This window comes from Argiope bruennichi, chromosome X1 (genome assembly GCF_947563725.1).
Source record: "Argiope bruennichi chromosome X1, qqArgBrue1.1, whole genome shotgun sequence".
Classification (NCBI taxonomy): domain Eukaryota; kingdom Metazoa; phylum Arthropoda; class Arachnida; order Araneae; family Araneidae; genus Argiope; species Argiope bruennichi.
Window position 1 is genome coordinate 50,208,344 of NC_079162.1, and position 22,742 is coordinate 50,231,085.

Below are 22,742 nucleotides of genomic sequence, written 5' to 3' on the forward strand. Positions count from 1 at the left end.
TAACCATCATTCACAGGCAAATGTTAACAGCTAAAGAAATTTCTTGTTCCTGAATAATTATAAAACAAATAAATCAGTATCATTTCAAGGCTCAAATATCTGTTCTGAATAAATAGGCGATTCAGACTGCTCAATATATTTAGCTAAGCTATCAACTTCAGAAAAATTTGTACATTGAATAGGAGGATTAACTGAATATTCATACAAATTACTTTTTGAAATATGTCTATTACTAGTAAAATTGTTATACAGCTATATAAATGCTATAGTTAAAAAATATGCTTATGATACTAATTAAGAAGCAATAAAAACAAATAAATATCAAACAGCTATAAAAACTAGCAAACCCTTTTGTTAAATCTCCCTTTTAACTCTGTGAATAACAACAATCTGTTTATACATATGTGTAATCGAAAACATTTTTTAAATAAAAATTCTGTTCTCATGAATAAAGAAAAAGCAGATGCCATACCAGTTCATTTTACCCATTCATAGCTTATTCCAAAGTCTCTCTAGCTTTGATATTCTTTTATTCCAATTTAGAATACAGTACTAATTATAATATATTTAAATTTGATGGAAAACAGAAACATGTGCTTTGACTTAGAATTACAGTAAGAAATAACTGTTAGAAATAAGAATATTTTAAATATACAAAAGGAAATATCACATAAATACAATAAAGGAGTTTATCATCCATATTTACTTTGCAAAGTGACAAGGTAATTCTCTTTTTTTCGGACATTTATTTCTCTTTTACTCTGTGAAGTCCTGTCTTCGTATCTAAATCTGCCTGAATTAACTAAGAAAGGCTCCCTTCCTATACCCTCTTTTTCTTTTTCCTACTGCAATAATTTTCATTTTTTTAAAGCTTGCACACAATTTAACTGTACCTTATGTTTAAAATCCAAAGTTTTGATATAATTGTAGGAAAAGTGTCATTAATAGCTTCAATTATGTTGCTCAGAGAATTTTCAAAATATTTCCTAGTTATGACAAGTGTTTCAGTTGATATATCACAACAAAATGTACTACTATATTTTTTCCCTTAAAAAATATTTCACATAAATTCTTTAAGGCACTTACTCACTGTACAACAGTAATATCAAAGTGCATATAATAAAAAGAAAAATGTTGATAGCCTTATACAATCCCATCTAATAGATGGGATTGTACTTACAGATACATAGAGTAATGATTACTAAATACCTACGCTATTAGACAAATTCAAATAAGTAATTTTTTTAAAAGGTGGGGTTTTTTTTACCTTTCACCTATACATTTGCACATTTTAATAAATTTGCATTTATCTCAGGTTAAAGATTGCTTAATTAAAAAACTTAAGTTTTTCTACTACTTATAAATGAAATAAGTTAAGAAATCCTCCATAAAAGAACTTATTATTTTATCACAAGCATATTATTTATTTAAAATTAAAATGAATCTGATATAAATATGACTACCATTTACAGAGAAGTTGCAATAACTGATATAACTTATCATATTTACATATAAACAGACATCATAAAATATTAATGAGTTATTAATGTTAAACATTAAAAATTTTATACTGAAAATAGTAAATTTAAAACATATTAGAAACTGGTAAAATGTGATCATTAAATTAAATCTTAAATTTTGAAAAAGTGTTTGATAAAAAATAATTAACATTAATTATTATAAAAGATTTTATTTTAATTACCAATGATATTTTTACCACCAATCCTCCAATATCTAAGAGACTGAAAACTTAACAAAATATAAGGCATATGCCATATGTATATTCATATAATGATGAAATATCCATCTATCTAAAATTAGCATCTGCTACTTTACTAAATGAGAATAGTAAATAAAGAGTAAGCACAAGATCAGCTATTAGTTTTGCATAAAAAGGATATTAGTAATCATTCCGTAACGAAACCTTTAAAGACTGCAATATTTTTCACTACTTTGAGTGCCCACCCAACTTTTTATTTTGGGAATTTCGCTAAAATTAGTTTATATATTAGTACATATCAAACCAATATTTAAGAAAAATAACATGCATTTAGTTATACATATTAAATTTTTTAAAAAATCATAATGCTCTGACAAAAAAAGAAAAAGGAAAAAAGAAGGGGGGGGATTGAAAAAAACTAAATATGCCAGAAAATATATTGTACTTTAAATAAATTTTAAAAAGTTACATACATAAGTACGTTAGTTCATAATGAAAAATTGAATCTTAAGGTGCGTAAGGATTTGGTGTATCGGAGGGGGGGGGGGGTGCTCTCGAAAAGCTTTGGCGTATATAATTAAGGACACAATTTCAGAAGGGTAATGAGCAGGCATACAAGATGCGCCAACGCACAAGAAATTAATTATAAAATCGCGCCAAACGAGAAAATTTTACTCTAAGGAGCAGATGCGCTTCTTGTTGAGTTTCGACCCCCCCCCCCTTTACATCTCTGTTCAGTAAGTTATAAATTCTTTTTGGCAATTAATAACTACTAAAAGGCGATTTCAACAAAATTTTTACATAACTACGTAACAAAAAAGTTATTTCCTTAAATTTCAGTAGTAAAATCATTTAAAAAAAATAGAACGTTAAATTTAAATTTCTAAAATACATTATACTATTTAATGTTTATACGCAATAAATTAAACTAAGAAAAAAATATCCAAACATATGTTGATTCATTTAACAAGTATAAAAGTAACAAAGGAAAAATTACTTACAATCGACTGAACAAGAAAGAAATAAGTATCCATCAAATGCGTACTCCACAATATGTCATTGCACTAAAATCTTTCAAAAATTAAGTAGATAATGAATAGTTCTCTATTCATTAACTTTATTTTTTATCACATATGGTATTTATTAATGTGATAATTTGCTAAATTAATTTATTCAACTTACTATATTCCGAATCGGAGTCGGTACCACAACCGTCTGAAGAAACAAGTGCAGAAAATCGTGAAGATTCCGAACCGGTATCTGATTCAGTCTCTTCCAAAACAGTAGACCAAAAGGCTGGAGGAAGATCGTATAATAAGGGTGAAACATGTCGCATTTGTTGTCTGTGGTTCCTATGGGACACTGATCCTGCATCTGACATCATGATGCACACATACAAAAAGCACTTTCACTTCACAAATATCATCTACAACATCCACACTTAGTAGAATATATATCCTCTTCACAGTAGTAAACAAGAACTTGAATATAACATTATTCCAGAGAATGATAAATAAGATACTTCAAAAATTAAATCCTGCAGCTGTCGTACGGCGTGCTTTCTAAAAGCTTCCAGTGATCGGTCGTAGAACTTTTCAAACACAGCGGTAGCATCACTACAGAGTGCGAACAGCTACTGTGCAGTGCTTGGGAGAATGTTATTGCATACCGTTGAAGTGAGAGCCTCGCAGGGTTGCTACCTCGAAAGATTTCCCCGCCAAGAAAGCAATCAATCGCCAACGGAAAATAAGAACTAGCAACCCTAATAGAGTAGACAAGTTTCGGAATAACAAAAGAAAAAGGAAACGTCAAGTAGAGAGATGTCCGAATGACTCACATCACTCCAAAACAAAAAAATGTAAATACAACCAGTGCAGCACATGTAAAAAGACTAAATATGAACTATCGGTACGGGTTGGTGGGTTCCGTAAGGTCAGTCAAAGTTTATAAAGAAACAAGCTGTATTTCTGATCTTTGCAACCATGGGAAACAAATTCGAAAGAATGCACAGATAATGCATCAAACTTCTTTCTCTCTTCTCGAAGAAGCAGGTGTAAAATGAAAGATACATAAAAAAAAAAAAAGGGAAGAGAAAAAAATTAACACGCTTTATGCGTTCGCTTCATTACAAAAATGTCGACACAGGATAAAATTACTACCATTGTTCTTCAAAATTAATTGCTTTTCTGTCGGTTTCTGTTCACTGTACTTATCTAGACGAAGAAAAAAAACTGAAAAGTTCGAAAATTTCAATTAAAGGAAAAATTAATTACCCTGATAGAGAAAGATGAAAACTCATATTTCTCATGGCTTGTTTATATCCTTTGTTATCACTTGTGACTGTAGAAAACTGTGCTTGATTTCTCAAAGCTTTTTTGATTATTAGAATCTAGACTCTTTCTGTTAAACCACAAAACATATTTTAACGTACAAAATCAGAATAAAGAACGAAAGTCCCAAATTTTGCGACAAATTAGATCCAAAAAATTTCGATTAGTTTTCATTGCTTTTTTTAATTAAAGAAAGCTTCAGATATGATTTGAATCCGCATTAAATACCCTGGATTGCCTCGTTTTTAATTAAAACGAAGAATAATTAGATTAAATTTCTAAAAAGTTTCGAAAGAATTCTTCCTTCTAACTTTTACTATACATAGAATACTGTCACCATAATATAATCAATGCAAAAAAATCAGTCGAGAGGAAAAACAACAAAACTAATTGCAAATTGTTTATGCTACTTCATTATCTTCTCCTGAGATTTTAAGCCATTCTTAATAAAGAACTATTATCTACTCTTATTTAATTTTTAGACTTCGTTCAGAAAATTTACCCCTCCCCATTCATCTAGATTTCCAAACAGAAGTTAAAAAATTTTGGTCACTAAAATTAAAAATCAAAAATCCAATTTGGAATGCAGAATATGAAATAAAAAAAATATTTAAACGCTACTTATAATTAATTTTGCCCTTTAAGTTCGACATATAATAAACTAAATCTCAATAGCAATGATGGATTTTTCAAAACAAGGCAGACAACAGATTTCTTACCTGAAGAAAAAATCTCAGCCGGTTTTGTGGCGCATTTTGAACACAAGGACAGTGAATCACGAGCAAGACTGTTTACATTATTAATTGTATCTACTTACAAATGATATTTTCTTATCAGAAATAAGATATATATACATTTTTTTCGAACCAGCTTCCACTTATTTTGTTAATCATATAACAGATTTTTCTCTTACAGTGCTAGCTAAAAAAAAAGCAATTGTGCTGACAACTACTCTTTTCACTTGAAATTATTGCTTTATGAGAAAAAATTACACCATCTACTTTAAAATGATAACCAATTAAATGAGATTGCAGTTAGAAAATATTTTAAAGCTATGCTCAGAATAAAAGCATGCTTGGTTTTTTAGTACATGTATATTAAGTTTGGAATAAGTTTAAGAGCAATATGAACACAAATTGTATACCTCTCCTCTACGCCCCCCTCCCCTTTTCGGAATGTTTCACTTTTCGTTTTTGAAATCACGATAAGATTGAAAATATATTTTTATATCACTTATTTCATAATAAATATTCCCGAGAAATAAAAGTATATTAAAAGGGAAAAAATAATCATCTTATCAAGATGAAGGAAATATTTCCAGGATGTGTCATATACTTTATTTCCCAACCAATATAATCTGCTTTTTTTATTCGACATTTCTTTTTATGAGAAACGTCACATATATATATATATTTTGTTTCTGTTTGGTTTAATTACATCTGTGCAAACCTAAAAAATTTTGACAAAAAAAAAAAAAAAAAAAAAGTGAGAAACACTACTTAACGCGGCGGCGAACATTTCGCAACCAGCTAATAACAGGTTAATCTAAAGTGGTTAGGCATCTTGGAGTAGCTAGAATAATTTAGATCTTGTGCTTTGGATATGTTACGCTTCATTTATGAGTAAATATTCCACAATAAATAAAATTAAATCGTTATTTTATTAAATTTAATTGTTAATTTAGGAAGAATTCTCCTTTCCAGCTTTTGCCAAGCAGAGAATATAGCCATCCTAATATGAAAAATATGGACGAATCAGGCGAAAGGAATAATGGTACAAAACACTATACAATACTTCTCTATATCATCTTACTGTTTTAAAAAGTTAAATATTCTATATGATCTAAAGGTAATATTCTAGAGTATTAAATCCTTAAAACACACACACACAACTTTTTCGGCATATTTGAACTTATTTGAGTTATATTTGTAAATATATTTTGCAGCTGTTCTGCATGCACGCATATTTACAAATAAAATTCTCCTACATCCACCCTAACCGGAAGGGGCCTCAAGTTTCCAGGAATGAGAGTCTGACTGAGCGGAGGGGATGCAAAAACAGCACCACTGAGATGGTCTTCGTATGTCACGGAAACACCTTTCTCCTCATACTAACCTGGTGAATACAAGACTTTTCATCGGGTAAGTAGGTGGTAATTTAAAGCAGAAAATATACTTTACTTGAGTGGTTTTTTCATCGTTCGGAAATTCATTTAAGAATAGAATATCATGCAATTTAGATACTTAATCACTGAAGTTGGTTTTTGAATGTCACGGAAATACACTTCTCCCTATAAATAACCCGATGAATCCAAGAAGTTTCATCGGATAACTAGGTATTGGTTTCGAATAGAAAATGGACTTTGTTTGTGCGGCTTTTTCATCATTCGGAAATTCATTTGAGAGCAGAACATAATACGATAAATGAGGGGAAGCGATACTTGCTGCAGTCCATTCAACGGAACGGCTTTACAAAATCAGCGATGCATAAGAGGGAACGATTATACTACTGACGAGACAGATCCAGACTTCGGTGTGTATTCTATACGTACATGTGTCTCGGAACAATTAAACCGGCTGAAACACATAAAAACTATAATTTAAATTTCTTTTAACTACGGCCACAAGCATTTAAAAGACAGAAACGGATGTGAGAAGAAAGAATTAACGAATAAACAAACATTTTTCACGCAATTTCAACTATTAAAAACACCATAAAATCCACGCTGTAAAGGTTTAACTAGCGGAATGGAAAGGTTAAACTCCTTATCAGGATTGTTTAAAACAAAATAGACGAAAAATGAATTAAATTATACAAAAAAGTGTGTTAAACACAAGTTTAAAAGGTAACAATAATAATAAAGTCCACTGAAATCTGAGAGAGCACATTTTTAAGATTAAAATTTTGAATTTCAGTATTTAAATAAAAGTAATCGATTTAAACAGAGGTAACGTTAGCTCTTATTTATTCAAATCTTACACTACCACTCAAAATACAAACCAACATTTAAGTGCTGAAGAAATAAACAATTTATATTATATAAATATATATACACTTAAATGGCGAAAACAAAACTTTCTTGCTTATATATGTAAAAAACGTTCTTCTATTTTTCAAATGTATATTTATTATAATTTATTCCGGAATTTTATTATTCCGGAAAGCGAAGTAATTCAAATGTTTACAAAAAATAATCTCCTACATTACTGTTTGCCTTAAAACTTTTTTTTAATGACAATCTCAGATCACTTACCAACATAACACCAAATAATTCAACAAAATAAATTTATTCGTAGCGTGTATTTCTGTAAAAAAAAGAAGAAAAAAAATCGAAAATAATCAATTTTTAACATAATAGATTTTAATATAAAACGTGCCGGAAACTCGAAGATTTAAGTTGACAAGAGACATTATGGGAAAGGAAGAGGGTGATGTGATCTATAAAACAACATTGTACAAAATTGCAAGCGGAGAAACATATGCCAAACGTTCTTAGAATAATAAAGCGCATCGATAGTGCTTCCCAGCTGTTCTTAAACTGCATGCAATTACGAGAAATACGATTTTTCTCGCCAGAAAATGAAAAAAATTGATAACGCAGTCAAAAAGAAAATCGCATATCTACCAAAATATCAGCTTCAAATTATTTTATACGTAGATCGGTGAAACAATAATGATTAACAAAACTGAAAACCCATTATTAGTAAATTATGCGAACAGACATAAATTTAATACTATCTTCAAATACAAATGAAGGTGCAATAATTTCTTTTACACGATTATTTATTAATGTGATTTGATTCCCGAAAACAATGGTTTGCTTTCATTGATAGGTAAGTAGGCCTCTTACAGTGAATTTCTAGTATTGACTAATAAGAACAAAAATATACAAACTGTTATTTCTTAATTCAACGTGAGTAAAATAAAAAGAAAAGGGAGAAAAAAAAGAGATAGATAGAGAGAGAGAGAGAGAGAACGATAAATAGATGGTTCTTACCATTTAATATTGCACTTCTCTTTTATTAGCTATACAGAAGTAAACAGATCATTCTCAAGCATTATAAAATACATGGTAACAATATCATACGTGCTAAATAAAAATTTAAACCGAAATTTGATGTTTTCATGAAACAAATTATAACGACTTTATTTTCCATCCTCCAAATGAACTAGCATCATTCTTTTCAAAATTAATCAAATTTGAATCTCCAAAATTTTCCCCCTTTTTAAAATCAACTTTAAAAAAACCCGCTTTTCTTTATTGCATTGTTTGAATTAGTACGAAGGTGTTTTCAATTCTTCATTACGTAATCTTTAAAACTATTTCAATTAAGAGAAAGAAACACCCGGACGACATATTTCATATGTGATTGCAATAACATGACATTCAAGATGAACGCATAAAAATGACAAAAAGTCAATACAAGTTTTGCTATTTTATATAACAAACGATATATAAAAGGATATTTAATTCTGTAAATTGTAACATCAGAGAGGGGAAAACCAGACATTAGCAAACTTAATGTACCATTTATAAATTTATTACATATGACTTTTTGCAGGACAGATGACTCAAAATTGTATTTAAGAAACAATTTTTGCTAAAAAAAAATCTCATGCATACAGAGAAATATTTTTGAATACATGAACACCTGATTTTGTCACATTATATAATCCACACTGGAGGAAAAAAACAAGCTACACGCGAAGAAAAATTCCTTTTTTTAAAAAAAAACATATTTAAGATTCATCAGCCGAAAGCCAAAATATGGGTAATACCACATTTGTTAAATGTATACACCCATTTTATTGTTGTTAAAAGAAACTTATACACCCACTGTAAAATTTCATCATATGCTTAAATTTTTTGTGATAGTTGATTTAAAATGCGACATCTAGCATACACGACCATTGTTAACAGTAGGATTATTTTAATACTAATTAAGAAGTAAATATTGAGAGCTTTAATGAAGTCAACATTAGGATTCAAAAAGAATTTGTGACACTAAATTGGCAATCAATGCCATTAAATAAATGCATTCCAAGTAACTAACTACCTTTTCAAATATGGTAAGCTCATTAGAGGCGTAATTAGACAGAATCAAGACTTCTGGCAATTATTTAGGGCCAAGCACTTTTAAAACTTAATTCAACAGTATCACTAATTTTAAGTATATTTATTTCATTGTTTAAGTTACTTAATTACTCTACAATACTATTAGGAGATTTTAAAGGATTTTATAATATCGAAGGATTAATCATTTCGTATTTATTTCATTTTTATTTGATACAACTTTTAATATTTCGTCAATTAACGCTATTTTACAATTAATTTAAAATTCTTCATTTAGAGCTTCCTTATTAGCAAAAGAGTCTATTACTTTTTCGAAACCTTTTTTTTTTTTTTTTTTTTTTTTGTTTAGGCATGGATTGAAAGTTTTTTTTAAACTTTCAATCCATGCCTAAACAAGGATAACGTGCCGGATCGAGGTTTTCTACTGCAATGGGCCCCTAGCATTTTTCCTATCTCACTACCCAACAGTTACGCCACTGAGTATTCTAAGTATAATATAAACGTCATTGTATCGCATTTTTAAAATGCCTACTGGTTCCAATTTTCACACTACAACTGTATAAGAAGAAAAACATCACAAGAGAAACAGCAGATTTTTAACAAATATTTGTAAGACATAACAAACAAAATGGTACAAAACTCAATGATACATTCCCAGTACATATCTAGCTACAAATACAAAATAGGGTGGAGAGGAAGTTTTCTCGACTACAGACAAACTTATCCATTTTGTGTCTACCCAGTTCTTGTTATCTATTTTATGCTCAAAATAGTCTTATCAGGGGGAGGATTCAGGGGAGCGGTTTGACGATTAGGAATAATGGGGAACAGGAACCTGCAAGTCTCACCAACATGGAACAATAGTGCGGGACAATCATATACCCTAACGTTGCCCCCGGACATGCAGTATTTTCTCTGACGACTGGTTTCGCCACTTGATTTCCACAATGCCACCAAATGGCTCCGTTCAAGCATTTAATTATCCAAAATCAAGTGTTTCGAAGGAACAAATGAAAAGCTGTTAGAGGTCATGAAAGTCATGTTAACATAGTCATGAGAATCCGACTAGACATATTCCAAACTGGGCAACTGGAAATTTTTAAAGATTATGCATCCGCTTATTAACAAATAATTAAATTAAAAGGCAGAAGATAAAACAAAAACAAAATGGGGTATTTTCAATTTATCATGATTACTAATCAGTATATTATTAACCTTTGAAAATAATATTTGATTATTAAATTCAAGAAAGTGATCAGTTATTAAATTTAAGAGAGTAAGACTTACTCTCAAGAGAACAAAGAAATTATGTATAAAACTCATTAATATAAAATGAAATTAAAATTTAAAAGTATTTATAATTTCTTTTGAATTCTATAGCTACAAAAACGAATAAAGTATTTAAAAGAGCAAATGTATAGTAGTAATCATTACCATATATTTATGCTATACATCTACTCAACAGAATCCAGCCGAAAAAAATTGAAAAATTCTTTTACTACAGGTTTCTTAAATTTCCTTCATTCTCGATCACTATTTAGGCTTAAAAATATCGCGACTCCAATAAAACTTTCAATATTAAAGAATAAGTGCCATCTGATATTTATTTACTTATCATATTTAATATTTCATTTATTTGATACTTCTATATGATTTTTTATTAATTTAAAACTTTCGTAACACTGATGCAATGCAAATATATAGCTTAAATAATCATTGAAAAAAGGTAATTAAAAGTGAAAAGTAAAGATAATTTGCTATACCAAGTGAATTACTTTAGTCAAAGATAATTGTTTAGTTAATAATTCGCTAAAAAATCCAGAATCAAATTTAATATATAAAAACTTTTTAACTGTTACCTTGCAAATCAAAAAACATATCTTTTGTTATCACTAAATCCACAATGCCTCACACGAAGCCACAACTTAACAGGAAATAGCAGAACCTACGAACTCTTAATGATTAGCGTTCATTCGTATCGAAATATTACTACATGCATACCGCAAAAATATCGGCTGGGTTCCAAGGGTAATTTGACATTATCAGCCTGTTGGGTTCTACGAAAAAAGATCACAGTGAAATGAAATCAGTGCTTATCAGGAAGAATGAAGAATAGATTTGACTTTACATTTAGAACTCAGTAGGTCTGTGTCATCCACATTTTATTTAAACAGAAAACCTGTAAATTGTCAAGGTATGGACACTTTAAAATACTATCAGACTGAAATCTGGAGAAGTAAAATAATGCATGCTACACGGAATATTCATTTAAGTAGATAGCTCATCATCAAAGTAACACAGAATGTATCATTTTGTTCCATATTGCACAATAGCAATATTACTCAACATATTTCTGATATTGAGATAATTATCTTTCCAAAAAGAAAACAGATAAACTCAGGATGAGTTGATTTTACATTAACAGTTTATTTGAAGTTATACGAGGAATATTTTAAGACGGATCTTTTAATTCTGAATCCTGATGAGGTGGTGAGACCAACATTTCAGAGAAATTTCAACAACACATTTGCGGGGGGATGTTAGATCCTGATGAAGTTAACGTCCATTACGCCAGCGTAAGGGGGATCGAGTGTCGAAACTGTGACTCTGTGGCCACGATTCTGTTAACATGTCACTTTCGTCCTCAATTTTGATTATGAAATTACATTTTGATATTAATAAAAATATTTTTGATTTATAGAGTAATGTTTAAGAACTTCCTTAAATTTCGAAATGATGTTTGTTAATATTTGAGTGAACATCTGGTCGATTCTTAGTCCAAAGAATTAAACGAATTATAAGTAATGCTCCTCTCCCCAAATAATATTTAATGTAGAGGCAAGTGATACATGTTTTTAATTGAGGGATGCTAACAGTTCGGTTAAGTCATCATTCGGTTAATTAAGTCCGCATCATTCAAGTTGAAAATATTAAGCAACTATTAGATAATGTGAAGGATCTCATAATATTATACAAACGAATAGTATTAATTAATCTCTAAAATAAATATCCGTAACAGGCACAGATGATACATAAAAAGAAATATGCAATGCATTAACCTGATATAAAAACCTGACAAAGGCAACTAGTTAAAAAAATTTTGAAAAATGAGAGAAAATAATATATAAAATGCAAAATTTATTTTAATAAGACAGTATGTTGTTATAGCTTACTCCAACCAAATAATATTTTAATCTTCCAGAAAGAGGTGATTTAAAAAATGATGGAGTGTTGGAGTCCACCCAAAATTTTTTGATTTCGATGCAGTAAACCTAGTTAACACTCAGTGAAAGATGTATTAATACGTTTGTTTAAATAGACCTCAATATGATACTAATGTATTTAAAAGTATCTGACATGTTTGAACTGAATTTAAGCACTAATAATTAACATTCTGAGAAACGTAACTCTATACTTAAGACGATATGTATTTCATTTCGTAGAATTCTCTTTATAATCTTAAAAAGAGCAAAAGTTAGCGCAATGTTTAAATATTAACTTCAGCTGTTATAAGTTATTAGTATGCGTTTGACTTATAAGCAGTACTGCGATGCGTAGAAACACATTACATCATTCGCCAGTGATGCAATCGTTCCTACATTTTTACGCACTATCAAATTGAATTGTCACTTGCTATAGTATCAGGAAATCCTCAACAACAATAAATTCATTTCAAAAATTTAGATATAAAACCCACAAAGCTACCCAAAATTACTAAAACTGTGATATATGTATTTGTGAATAACTGCAAAGCTGACCCTTTAGAATTTAACAAATTCATAGCAAATATCAAATAAAACTAAAATTCGTCTTAAACATGCTCATAGATTTCAGTTTTACAGCTTCTGTACACCTTTTTCAAAATAATTAGTGGAATACAATAACTTGAAGGAAAAAAAAATGATTGTATTAGTGCTAAGCAAAATGAAATTTTCTTGATGATTCTTTTCAAAATGAATAAAAATGTAAAAAAAGAAAAACTGGGTTCTGTATTCAAAATTTGGATCTGCAAGTGAAGAACACTTGATTGTTACTACAAATATTAAAGCCGATTACAGTACGGGTTTTCATTAGATTTTAAATTATTTTCACTGTTAAAACTTCGCTTAATGTTCAAAAAATTAAGTAAGACTTTCTTATTTTTTGTATATATGCCTCAAAAGCTCTGATATTATTATTTCAGAAAAGCAGCAATATTGTTTTCCTCTTTTTATATTTCTTTATAAACAAGAAGAATATATGTAAGATGGCATTTGTGGAAAATCATCGATAACCAAGATGAGTAGGCATTCAATGAAAAAAGGAATGGAACTGATAGGAAATATTGAACAAAAAGAATGTAATCAGTTATAGATAGGAAGTATTCATCGGCCCATAAAAACTGTCATATCGACATTGAAAAGAAGACAAGAGATCCATGGAATCTGCATTTTAACAGCTTTCATAAGTCAAACAGTTTGAAGGATTTCGTCTTCGCGAGCTATTTCAAACACTTAAAATCTTTTCCACAAGACATTAAAAATTTGATTTTGCGTGAATGCGGTTACAGATTTTCAAGACCTTCAAAAACAGCCAATGGAACTCAAGGCTCTTCTACATCAATTCAGCTTCCTTCAATATGCAGCTCTGACCTCTTAAATGATAATTTTGAACTATTTTAACTGGCAAGATTGTATCTAATTATGTAATCATTAGAATTCAAAGTACGTCAGTAATAGAAACTTGAAAACTCTCAGCTATGAAAGAGACCTTTGCTTTTTTTTGTTGCTGTTGTTTGTTTTGTTTCAATGTAACTATGCAATTGTTTAATAAAAAAACATATTAATTCAATAATAAACTAATTCTATTGCACGCTATACTACAACACCACGATTGCCTAGAGCTATTTAAAATGCTATTAAAATTATGATTTGGAAGAAATAAATTACAGCTGTGTGTTATGTCTCAAAAATATAATGAAAATAATTTTTAGTGGTAGCCAATCCACAAAATCAATTCAATTCAACGTCTATGCTTAAACTTAGATCTCAGACCCCCTAAAATAATAAAATATATATATATAAAAAATTCCCGAATACTACAGTATCTTCGGGGATGCGTTAATTTCTGGAAAATGAAGAAATGCTGCATCAAGGAATTTTAAGCTGTCTAATTAGAAATAACATTTATCGCATAAAAACACGTACTGGCAAAGTTAAACCCAAAAACATATAGGAAAATATACCCGAAAAATCACGTACTGGCAAAGTTAAACCCAAAAACATAAGGGAAAATATACCCGAAAAATATTCTGTAAACAATGCTTCTCTGCAACCAGATTAATCATGAGATCATCTAAAATTATTCACTTTCTTATTTTGGTGATTAATTTATAACAGATATAGTTTCTGTAACTCTACTGAAATTAATATTTTTATTGCAAACTTTTACATAGTTTTAATTTAATTAGCTCATAAAAGATGAAATACTGTTTCCAGCACTTTTCCATGCTTATTAAAAATTCTTCACTTTTCAAAAGTTTCATTAAATTATTAGCTGCTATAGTTATACAAAGACCTAATTTGTTCTAAATATCAAATCACCTAGCAAAAAAGTTCCGCTAACGTTAGTAATCCAACGCTTCAGGATTTTTTTCTAGATATCTTCAACAAAAGTTAAGTAAATCAAAATTAATACGTAGAAAAACAAATGAAGTAGAGAGAAGAGTACAAAAAATAATCGCTTAAACAAAAATTCTTCATTTAAAACTTTCCTCCTTTAATTCAAAAATATAAGTAAATAATACTATTAATCAATTATTTAAATGTTCAAATTTAATTGAAAACCGCAAAATCGATAACGAAGGAAATATGATCACTGTGTGTGCAGCTCGATGTCGTAAAGTTCATCAGAAATCAATACTTAACAGACTAAAAATAACTGAGATTGGAAAGACAAGACAATAGCAGATTACTCTGAAATCCTCTAGCCCCCTTTAAAGGGATAAGATTGTCTCGAACTTAAGCTTGTTTACACAAAGTCCTTCGTACTGCAATAACAATAACAGACCATATAATGGAGAGTAAGTCTTGAGAAATTCGGTTTTTAACACTATCGTTGCTTTCAATACCACCGCCATCTTTTCTTCCCATCATGTGCTCCGACCATCTGTCGTCTAATCTTGATAGCATTATTTTATTCTCTTCAAACGAAGAGTTTATTAAATCGTTAGCTAATAAATCAAAAGAAGTTTATTTACGGCTAAAGTTTGCCTGACATATTAATCAACACTCTCATATTTCACCAAAATATACTAGTTTAACTCGGAAGGTCCTATATTCTACAGGAGGTATGCCAACTTTGATTTAAGTGAGAATTTCGCAATTTTAGATTATATAGAAATAAATATTTTGATTATAAAACACAATAAATGTTGTTTACTTAAGTTTCTGAACATGAAGGACGCCAACAGATTCCCCTTTTTATGCTAATGTGGCGTTGCCAAAAAGTATCCCAGTTATACAAAATTAAAAAAAAAAATACTTTGTCAACCATCAAAAATTTTTGCATCTATTCTTTATTTTCGAAAAGTAAATAAGAAAAACAGACGACTGTCCCAAATCATTGCACTTTTAAATGTATAAGGAGATAATTAATTTGCGGATAATATTAATTTCATTAATGTTTTTACACATTTCTTATGCAGTTATGCAGCGCACATAAATCTAAGCGAATTATAATTATTGCTTTTAAATTAATTTGCCAACGATAATTGCTCGATAATTACTTTTTCAATATTATGAAAACGCCAAAACGCAATGAATTCCAATCCCCTTCAGCGAAGTTCCCTTCCAGCAATTATAACAAGTGGTGCATTCAGTAGAAAGATCATGCTATTTCTGTCTTCATTGGAAAAAGTTGTCCAAAGATGATTCGACCAATCTTATGATGTCTTCTTAACATTCTCTATGCATAACCTATAATTACTTGTTTGTTTTTTTCCCCAAAAATGAACAAACTGAAGTTTGAGAGAGCCTGCAATAAAACATCACTCAATACCAGACATACATAGAAATTTTTGTTTATTTTGAAAATGAGTAAATTTTAAGACTTCGAATTTACATCAGTTATAACAATAATACGGTGGCATATTTTATTACCCTATGAATTGAAAGCAATAATTTCCTTAGTGAATAACAACGGAACTCTGTAACAAAAATAAACAGATAAACGAGAGCCAGTTATTAGAGAAAAATATTAGCTCATTTTGATTCCGGATGAAACTCATCTTCCTCCTTTACCCGCAGTCCTGGAAAAATGTCAATGTGAATGATTTAAAAACTGATCCAATCCAACTATTAATACTGACGTCATGAGAACATTTACACTGTCACTTATGTAAATAAAGTACACAACACACAATGGAAATTCTGCCTCGCCGCACTACAAAGCGCGCTTTTAATTCGAGGTCACATTTTCTCAAAGACCGGCAAAAACATAAGACAAAAAAGAAACTAGCTGTTGAGAAAAATCTAAAACCGCCAAAAGCGCGATTACTCGCCAAACCATTAAACCATCAAGTTCTCCAGTGCGGTGGATCGTGAGGCTTTTTCAGGCAGTATACCACGTGGGGTTTTTTTCTCACCACATGTAAACTAATAATCTTAAGACAGAAGGAAGACTGGGCGCGTAGCATTGGTCTGAGAACACAGAAAAAGAAAAAGGCCCGACCTTGCCGGGGCTTTCACGGTGCGTTCATTTCGGTTTTTTCCCCCTCTCTCCCCTAGTTTGCTCCCTCCTCTTCACCTGTTCAAAAGCATCTTTTAACTCTGAATGCACGACGAAAGGATAAGTAGAGCATATCTAAGGTGCAGGATGAGTTGAGCACCTTTCACAGTTCAATAACTCGAGCAAATAATAACATACATCACAGAAGTCTAATTCAGAATCAATAAAGAAACCGTACAACAACAAACAAAAGCTTACAAAATCTGTCTGGTTTTGAGGTGAAAAAGAACAAAACTTGTCGGCTTCCTTTTTTTTTTTTTTTTTTTTTTTTTGTTCGGTTGGTAATCATTAACTGACTGAATAAAACCAGTACAAGCTCCGAAAATAAAATCGGTTAAAAATTATTCAAAAGACTAACATCCTGCTTTTTCGTTTACATTTCTACAAAAGAATTATATAGAATCAAGTTTTTACCTCTCATAATGTATTACACACACACACTGTGTGTGTGTGTGTGTGTGTGTGTGTGTGTGTGTGTGTGTGTGTGTGTGTGTGTGTGTGTGTGTGTGTGTGTTATATTTGAAATAGCTGCAGAATGAGTCGATGGAAATTGTACAACGATGAATTATTCGGAAATTACTAAATTTTATAAATTTTCAAATAATCCGTTCATAGAAAAAAGTAGAAAATAAAATAATTTAACATAAAACATAACAATATTATTGCATATTATTTTATAAAAAACAATTGAGAATGAACACATTTTCCAGCTGTTTTGGCCCCATTTCCGTGCTATAGGATCTTTTATAGTAGAACTTTTAAACTTGGATAAGATTCAAAAGGGAATTAATTAGTAAAATTTCCGGATCGCAGAGCTTCGACAATTCAAATTTCATTAAACTCTCTCATACTTTATAAAAATAAAGATTAAGAAAGTCGTGGAATTAAAAAAAATGAACAAAATAAATAAAAAGGTACAAAGCAATATATATAAATCAAATGAAAATAATCAAATACAATTGTTAAATGATAAAACCATGTAGTCAAACTGCTTACTTTAGTTATTTTCAATAACTAATACTGAAGAATCTGGCAAACATGAATTATTAAACTTTCTGAGATTCCATTTTATGGCGAGCCGTACCATGCTTCAAACCGGTTTTTGCTAATGGGTCTCATTTTAGTTTTTTATTATATACCTATATATTAATCATAAATCTAATAATTCGCTTAATTTATCCGAAAGCAAAGATCAAATAAATAAATGAGCCCTGATTTAGAAGGTATCATGGTTAATGATGGCATTTTATTCGAACGAAATTGTTCCTACCGCCTTGTTACGTTTAACTAGAAAATATAAATAAAATTAAATATATAAAGAAGGATCTTCATTCAAAGAACTATGTGCCAAAAAAAATTTTTTATTTAACGAAATTTTCTATAGAATCTTGACTCTGAACGACATTTATATGATATTTATTTTCCATACCATTAACGATGACTTCCATATAAAGAATTTTCTTCGATTAATTTTTTTTTCGAAGTTTAGATACTTTTTACAAATTGAAGTGTCAACAAAATTCTTAAATGGGCTTCGTGAAAAATGGCAGTATCTGAACGATATGAGAGCTGCTGAAGAGAATAATTGTTGTTTATTTTTCTCCATGCTGTTGAAGCTATTGCGTCTATCCTAGGAACATGACATATTGCAAAGTTTTGCAGAACGTATTGAAGACATTACAGTAAGTGGTGAAGACGGTGATGAAAACTTTTTAAAAAAAAAAACCCTGCACGAGAGGAAATATTAACAACATTTGATACAATATGAAAATGTTTCGAGTTTCAAGCAAATGTTACAAATAATGTATTTCAGCCTTACAAAAGTGTGAAATCTTTTTATGGAAAACATTTTCTTTATAATAAACAAGCTGAGATTTAAATTGCAAACTTTTATATTTATATAATTTAGGATATATGCTAAACTCAATACAGAAAATACGTAGCGTCAGTTTTTTTCCCCCCACGTTTTTCTAACTCAATTTAGAAACTTCGTTAAATAGAATTTTTAAATAAAACGAGACTATGAATGGAACGATGAGATTTCATTAAACAGAGACATGCCCATATTATCAATGCGCAGAAAGTAATTGATAAGAGTGAAAAAAGAACTGAAAACTAAAAATCTAATTTTGAACTTTCAGATATATAACAACAAAACTGTATAAAATTGACAGAAAACAAGAGGTCAGTTCTCATACGATATACTAAATCACTGAAGCTCCTTGGAATGCATGAGAAATCTAACCACATGATGCGATAGTTTAAGTAAACACAATTGACTTTATCTCAAGAATAACATTTTTTGTAAGGGCATGCGTATCAGCTTAGAAAAGCGCATTTTCGACGACGAGAAATAAAGATTTCAAGCTCAAACTACAATGACATGCTCACAGTGACCTAATGCTCTCTCTTAACCGGTAAAAACGAGACCTCTCCAATTCAGGATATACGATTTTGAAGGATAATTTATTTTTAGAGTGTGCCTCTTAACGTTTGGGAATACGATCTGTAGAATTTGCAACAGACAAAGTTCATTAGTCACGCTTTTTAAACAACAAAACATAATCGAATTAACAGCATAGAAAACCGAGATTCTCCATATCGTGTTTCTTCCGATTCTTTTACCTTGGGTAACATAATATTGCATCTTAATTATTCTATATAGTTTGACAGGCAAAGCTATCATAGCGTTACATACAAATACCAATCCGCTTTGTTGTAGAATTACATATTATTAATCGCAGATGGATAGCGATTAAAAATAACCCGCAAATCTGACCAGAAAAAGTAAAAACGGAATCGAGTTACCTTGTGTAACATAGTATCGCGTTTTAATTATTCTATTCGATTTTGACTGGTGACGCTGTTATAAGAGCTGCAACAAATATTAATCCGCTTAGTTGTAAAATTATATAGAATTAATCATATATGGATAGCGATTAAAAATAATCTGTTATAAACAGAAAAATCAAAAAAGGAGTACCCAAGGTTACAGTTAGTTACAAATGAATTATTCACAAATTTTTTAAAATTGCATATCATCCCTTGAAAACTGCTGTATACAATTTTGAATTTCAAAACATAAATTTTAATGTTTGGTAGTCTAGTTTGGTGTCGAAGATTTAAAAATTCATCTGCAAATATTAATAAAACCTGGTTTTACAATAAACATAAAATTTCAGAAATTTGCAAACTGCCATACCACAGAAGTAAAATTTCAGATTTAAATTAGTTTTTAAAAATACTCTTATTTCTATATATTTCGAAGCTAATAAGAACGCTTTCAAAATGTACCTGACAATATGATAATTCTGTTGGATAAATTATAGATAATTTAATTTGTTTTTCAATTACGAAATATTTTATACTATCTAAAAATCAATTTTGGCATATGATTATGAAATTTTCAGTTGGAAAAGATGATATCCTTTCCATTCTTCCTTAATTTTGCTTTATGAGTGTTTTATAACAGTCAAAGATATAAATGGAAGGTTAATTAAAATACTGACCCAAAACATTTATTTATTTTACATTATTAAGCATTAATATTAATTGAAAGAATGTTTTTGCAAACACGTGTATTAGTCAAAATTTTAAATTTCTAATTTATCTCTTCATCTCAGAATTTTTAAAACAAAACAGAGACTACGAAAATTAAAGTACTTAAAACAGCTTAAAAAGTATATCATCTAGCACTAAAAAACCAAAAAAGTACCATATTTGATTTATCTTTGAGTCAGATATTGGATCCATTGAAATATGATAAGCAGAAATATACAACTAAATTACAACAAAATTAAATTACTTATAAAACTAATTTCAAATGTAAAATATGTGCTTTTCTAGACTAAACACGAATCTTTTGTTCTACTTTAATAAAGAAATAATAAAATATTTTTTCAAACATGTCAGTTTCCTTTTTTTTTTTTTTTTTTTTTTTTTTCCTGATTTCAGCTACACAGCCAAATAGAATTAATTTCATAAATTTTTTTTTAAAAAAATGCCTTTTTGTTTTTGTCTATAAGAGGAAAAATACAATTCAAATTTGATTAGTAAAAATGAAATCAGGTCAATCCTTTCTCCTCTAACTAGTCCGCCTCCGATTATTATAATTAGATTAACAAAATCAGTGCCACCCAGTAAGACTGCTTTAAGTACACATCAAAGACATTCAAATGCCACAACATTTAAACGATAATTAGAAAGAATTTTCCCATAATTAACTTCTTTTTTATTCTGGATATTTTACTATGAATACTTTCTCTCTATATAAATAACGTTAAACAAAATCGAACTGAAAATTAATTAAACAATGGAATTAAGAAAACTCCAATATGTTTTCTAAAATAAAACAGGATTTTTTTTTTTTTCAGAATTAATTTGATAAATTCTTCGTCAGAAAATCCTTTCCTCGAGTTAAAATTATACTCAATAATAACTCGGAAACTTCGAAAACTCTAAGGTGAAAATTGCTTGATTTCATGGAATGCTTTCTGTAACTTAAAACTCGCAGCAATATGCATTACTTTTCTCAACGGTGATTTTAAGTTAACAGTCTTCAATTATGGAGCAATCAACAATTACGGAGTAACAGCTTCACTATTCTCTGACCAAAATATCTGAAAAGCAATTACAACATTCGAATTTATATATAAACTATTTCTTGCTAAATGAGCAGACAAATGACTTATTTATTCTTTCATGATAATTACGAAAAATTATATATGATGCTATTTCTTGATAAAAGAAGTAGACGATGAGTCATCTGAAATGATTTCTTTATTCTTTTATGATAATTAAGGAAAATACTGCATTTATAATGTCTTTTTAAAAGTTCTGTATTCTGTTTTGTGTTCTGACCAGCGAACAACACAATCCGAACAGGAAGGCAGCAAGTAGGAAGACCTTGTAGATCAGAAGTGTGTATGCAATTGGAATGGATTTAGCTGTGACAGTATTTCAGTTTCGGCGCGTGCATACTCTGAGAGTATGAAAGAAAAAATTCGCGTAGCACAGTAGTGAAAGTGATGTTTGAATAAAAATCAGTAGAAAATAATTATTTTATGAAGGCGAATAAATTAAATTATTACATTAATCCATTTCACATATATTTCTGAGAAATGAACAGGTAATGAATTAACTTGGAATTATAATCTTATTCTTCGTCTTCATAATTACGGAAAATGTTCAATTTAAAAAAAAAATACTTTTAAAGTTTTAGTAAAATCTATGACCCAGATATGACATCCTTGCCACAGCAAGGAAAAAAAGTACATAAGAAAGTATTTGGAGTTTACACAACTTCAGTTTCACGTGGAACCGTTAAAGTTACAATGAAATTTGAATTCAAGTGATTAGAAAATAATTACTTTTAAGAACAACTTACAATTTATACATAAAGGGAAAAGAAGACCTGCATATAATATAAATAGATCATGATATTTTGGGTTTCAGAAATCTGGAGCGAAAAGTTTCAGCTGCTATTTAATTTTTTTTTTTTTTTTTTTGCAGTTAAATGAATACGATTCCTGAAATAAAAACTTTTTTTTTTTTTCACTTTCTAAATTAGACTAAACACTTTTTGTAGTGACATCGAGGATCACAAAACAAATGTATCCTCTTTTGAAGCATGTTTTCACAATTCAAATGTCGTCAATTCAAAGTGATTGTGTAATATTCTTTTCTAAAATAGCAAGAACACAATTTTTAGACGAAAAAAAAAAATTTTTTTTAAGCGACCCTTATAATACAAACAAGTTTTAGATTCTGAACTCTCGCATTGTACAACGTACTTAATCATGCTTCGAACATATGCTCATGTAGAGCATACCTCAGGAATTTGTGTAAGGAA

The 22,742-nt window shown here is 29.6% G+C and overlaps 1 protein-coding gene across 7 annotated transcripts in view; it reads right to left on the minus strand.

Moving 5' to 3' along the window:
* The window catches only part of LOC129958160 (disco-interacting protein 2-like), a 187,148-nt gene that overhangs the window by 41,388 nt on the left and 123,018 nt on the right, over positions 1 to 22,742 (minus strand). For 3 of the 7 annotated variants that reach the window (XM_056070395.1, XM_056070397.1, XM_056070396.1), the window contains exon 1: positions 2,903 to 3,369. The exons of 2 other annotated variants lie outside the window; for them this stretch is intronic. In XM_056070395.1, coding sequence (XP_055926370.1) covers positions 2,903 to 3,104 — 202 coding nt within the window. In that variant the 5' untranslated portion in view covers positions 3,105 to 3,369. Of the gene's footprint in view, positions 1 to 2,902; positions 3,371 to 22,742 lie in introns of those variants that run through there. 2 more of the 7 variants (XM_056070394.1, XM_056070399.1) reach the window with 2 other exon arrangements.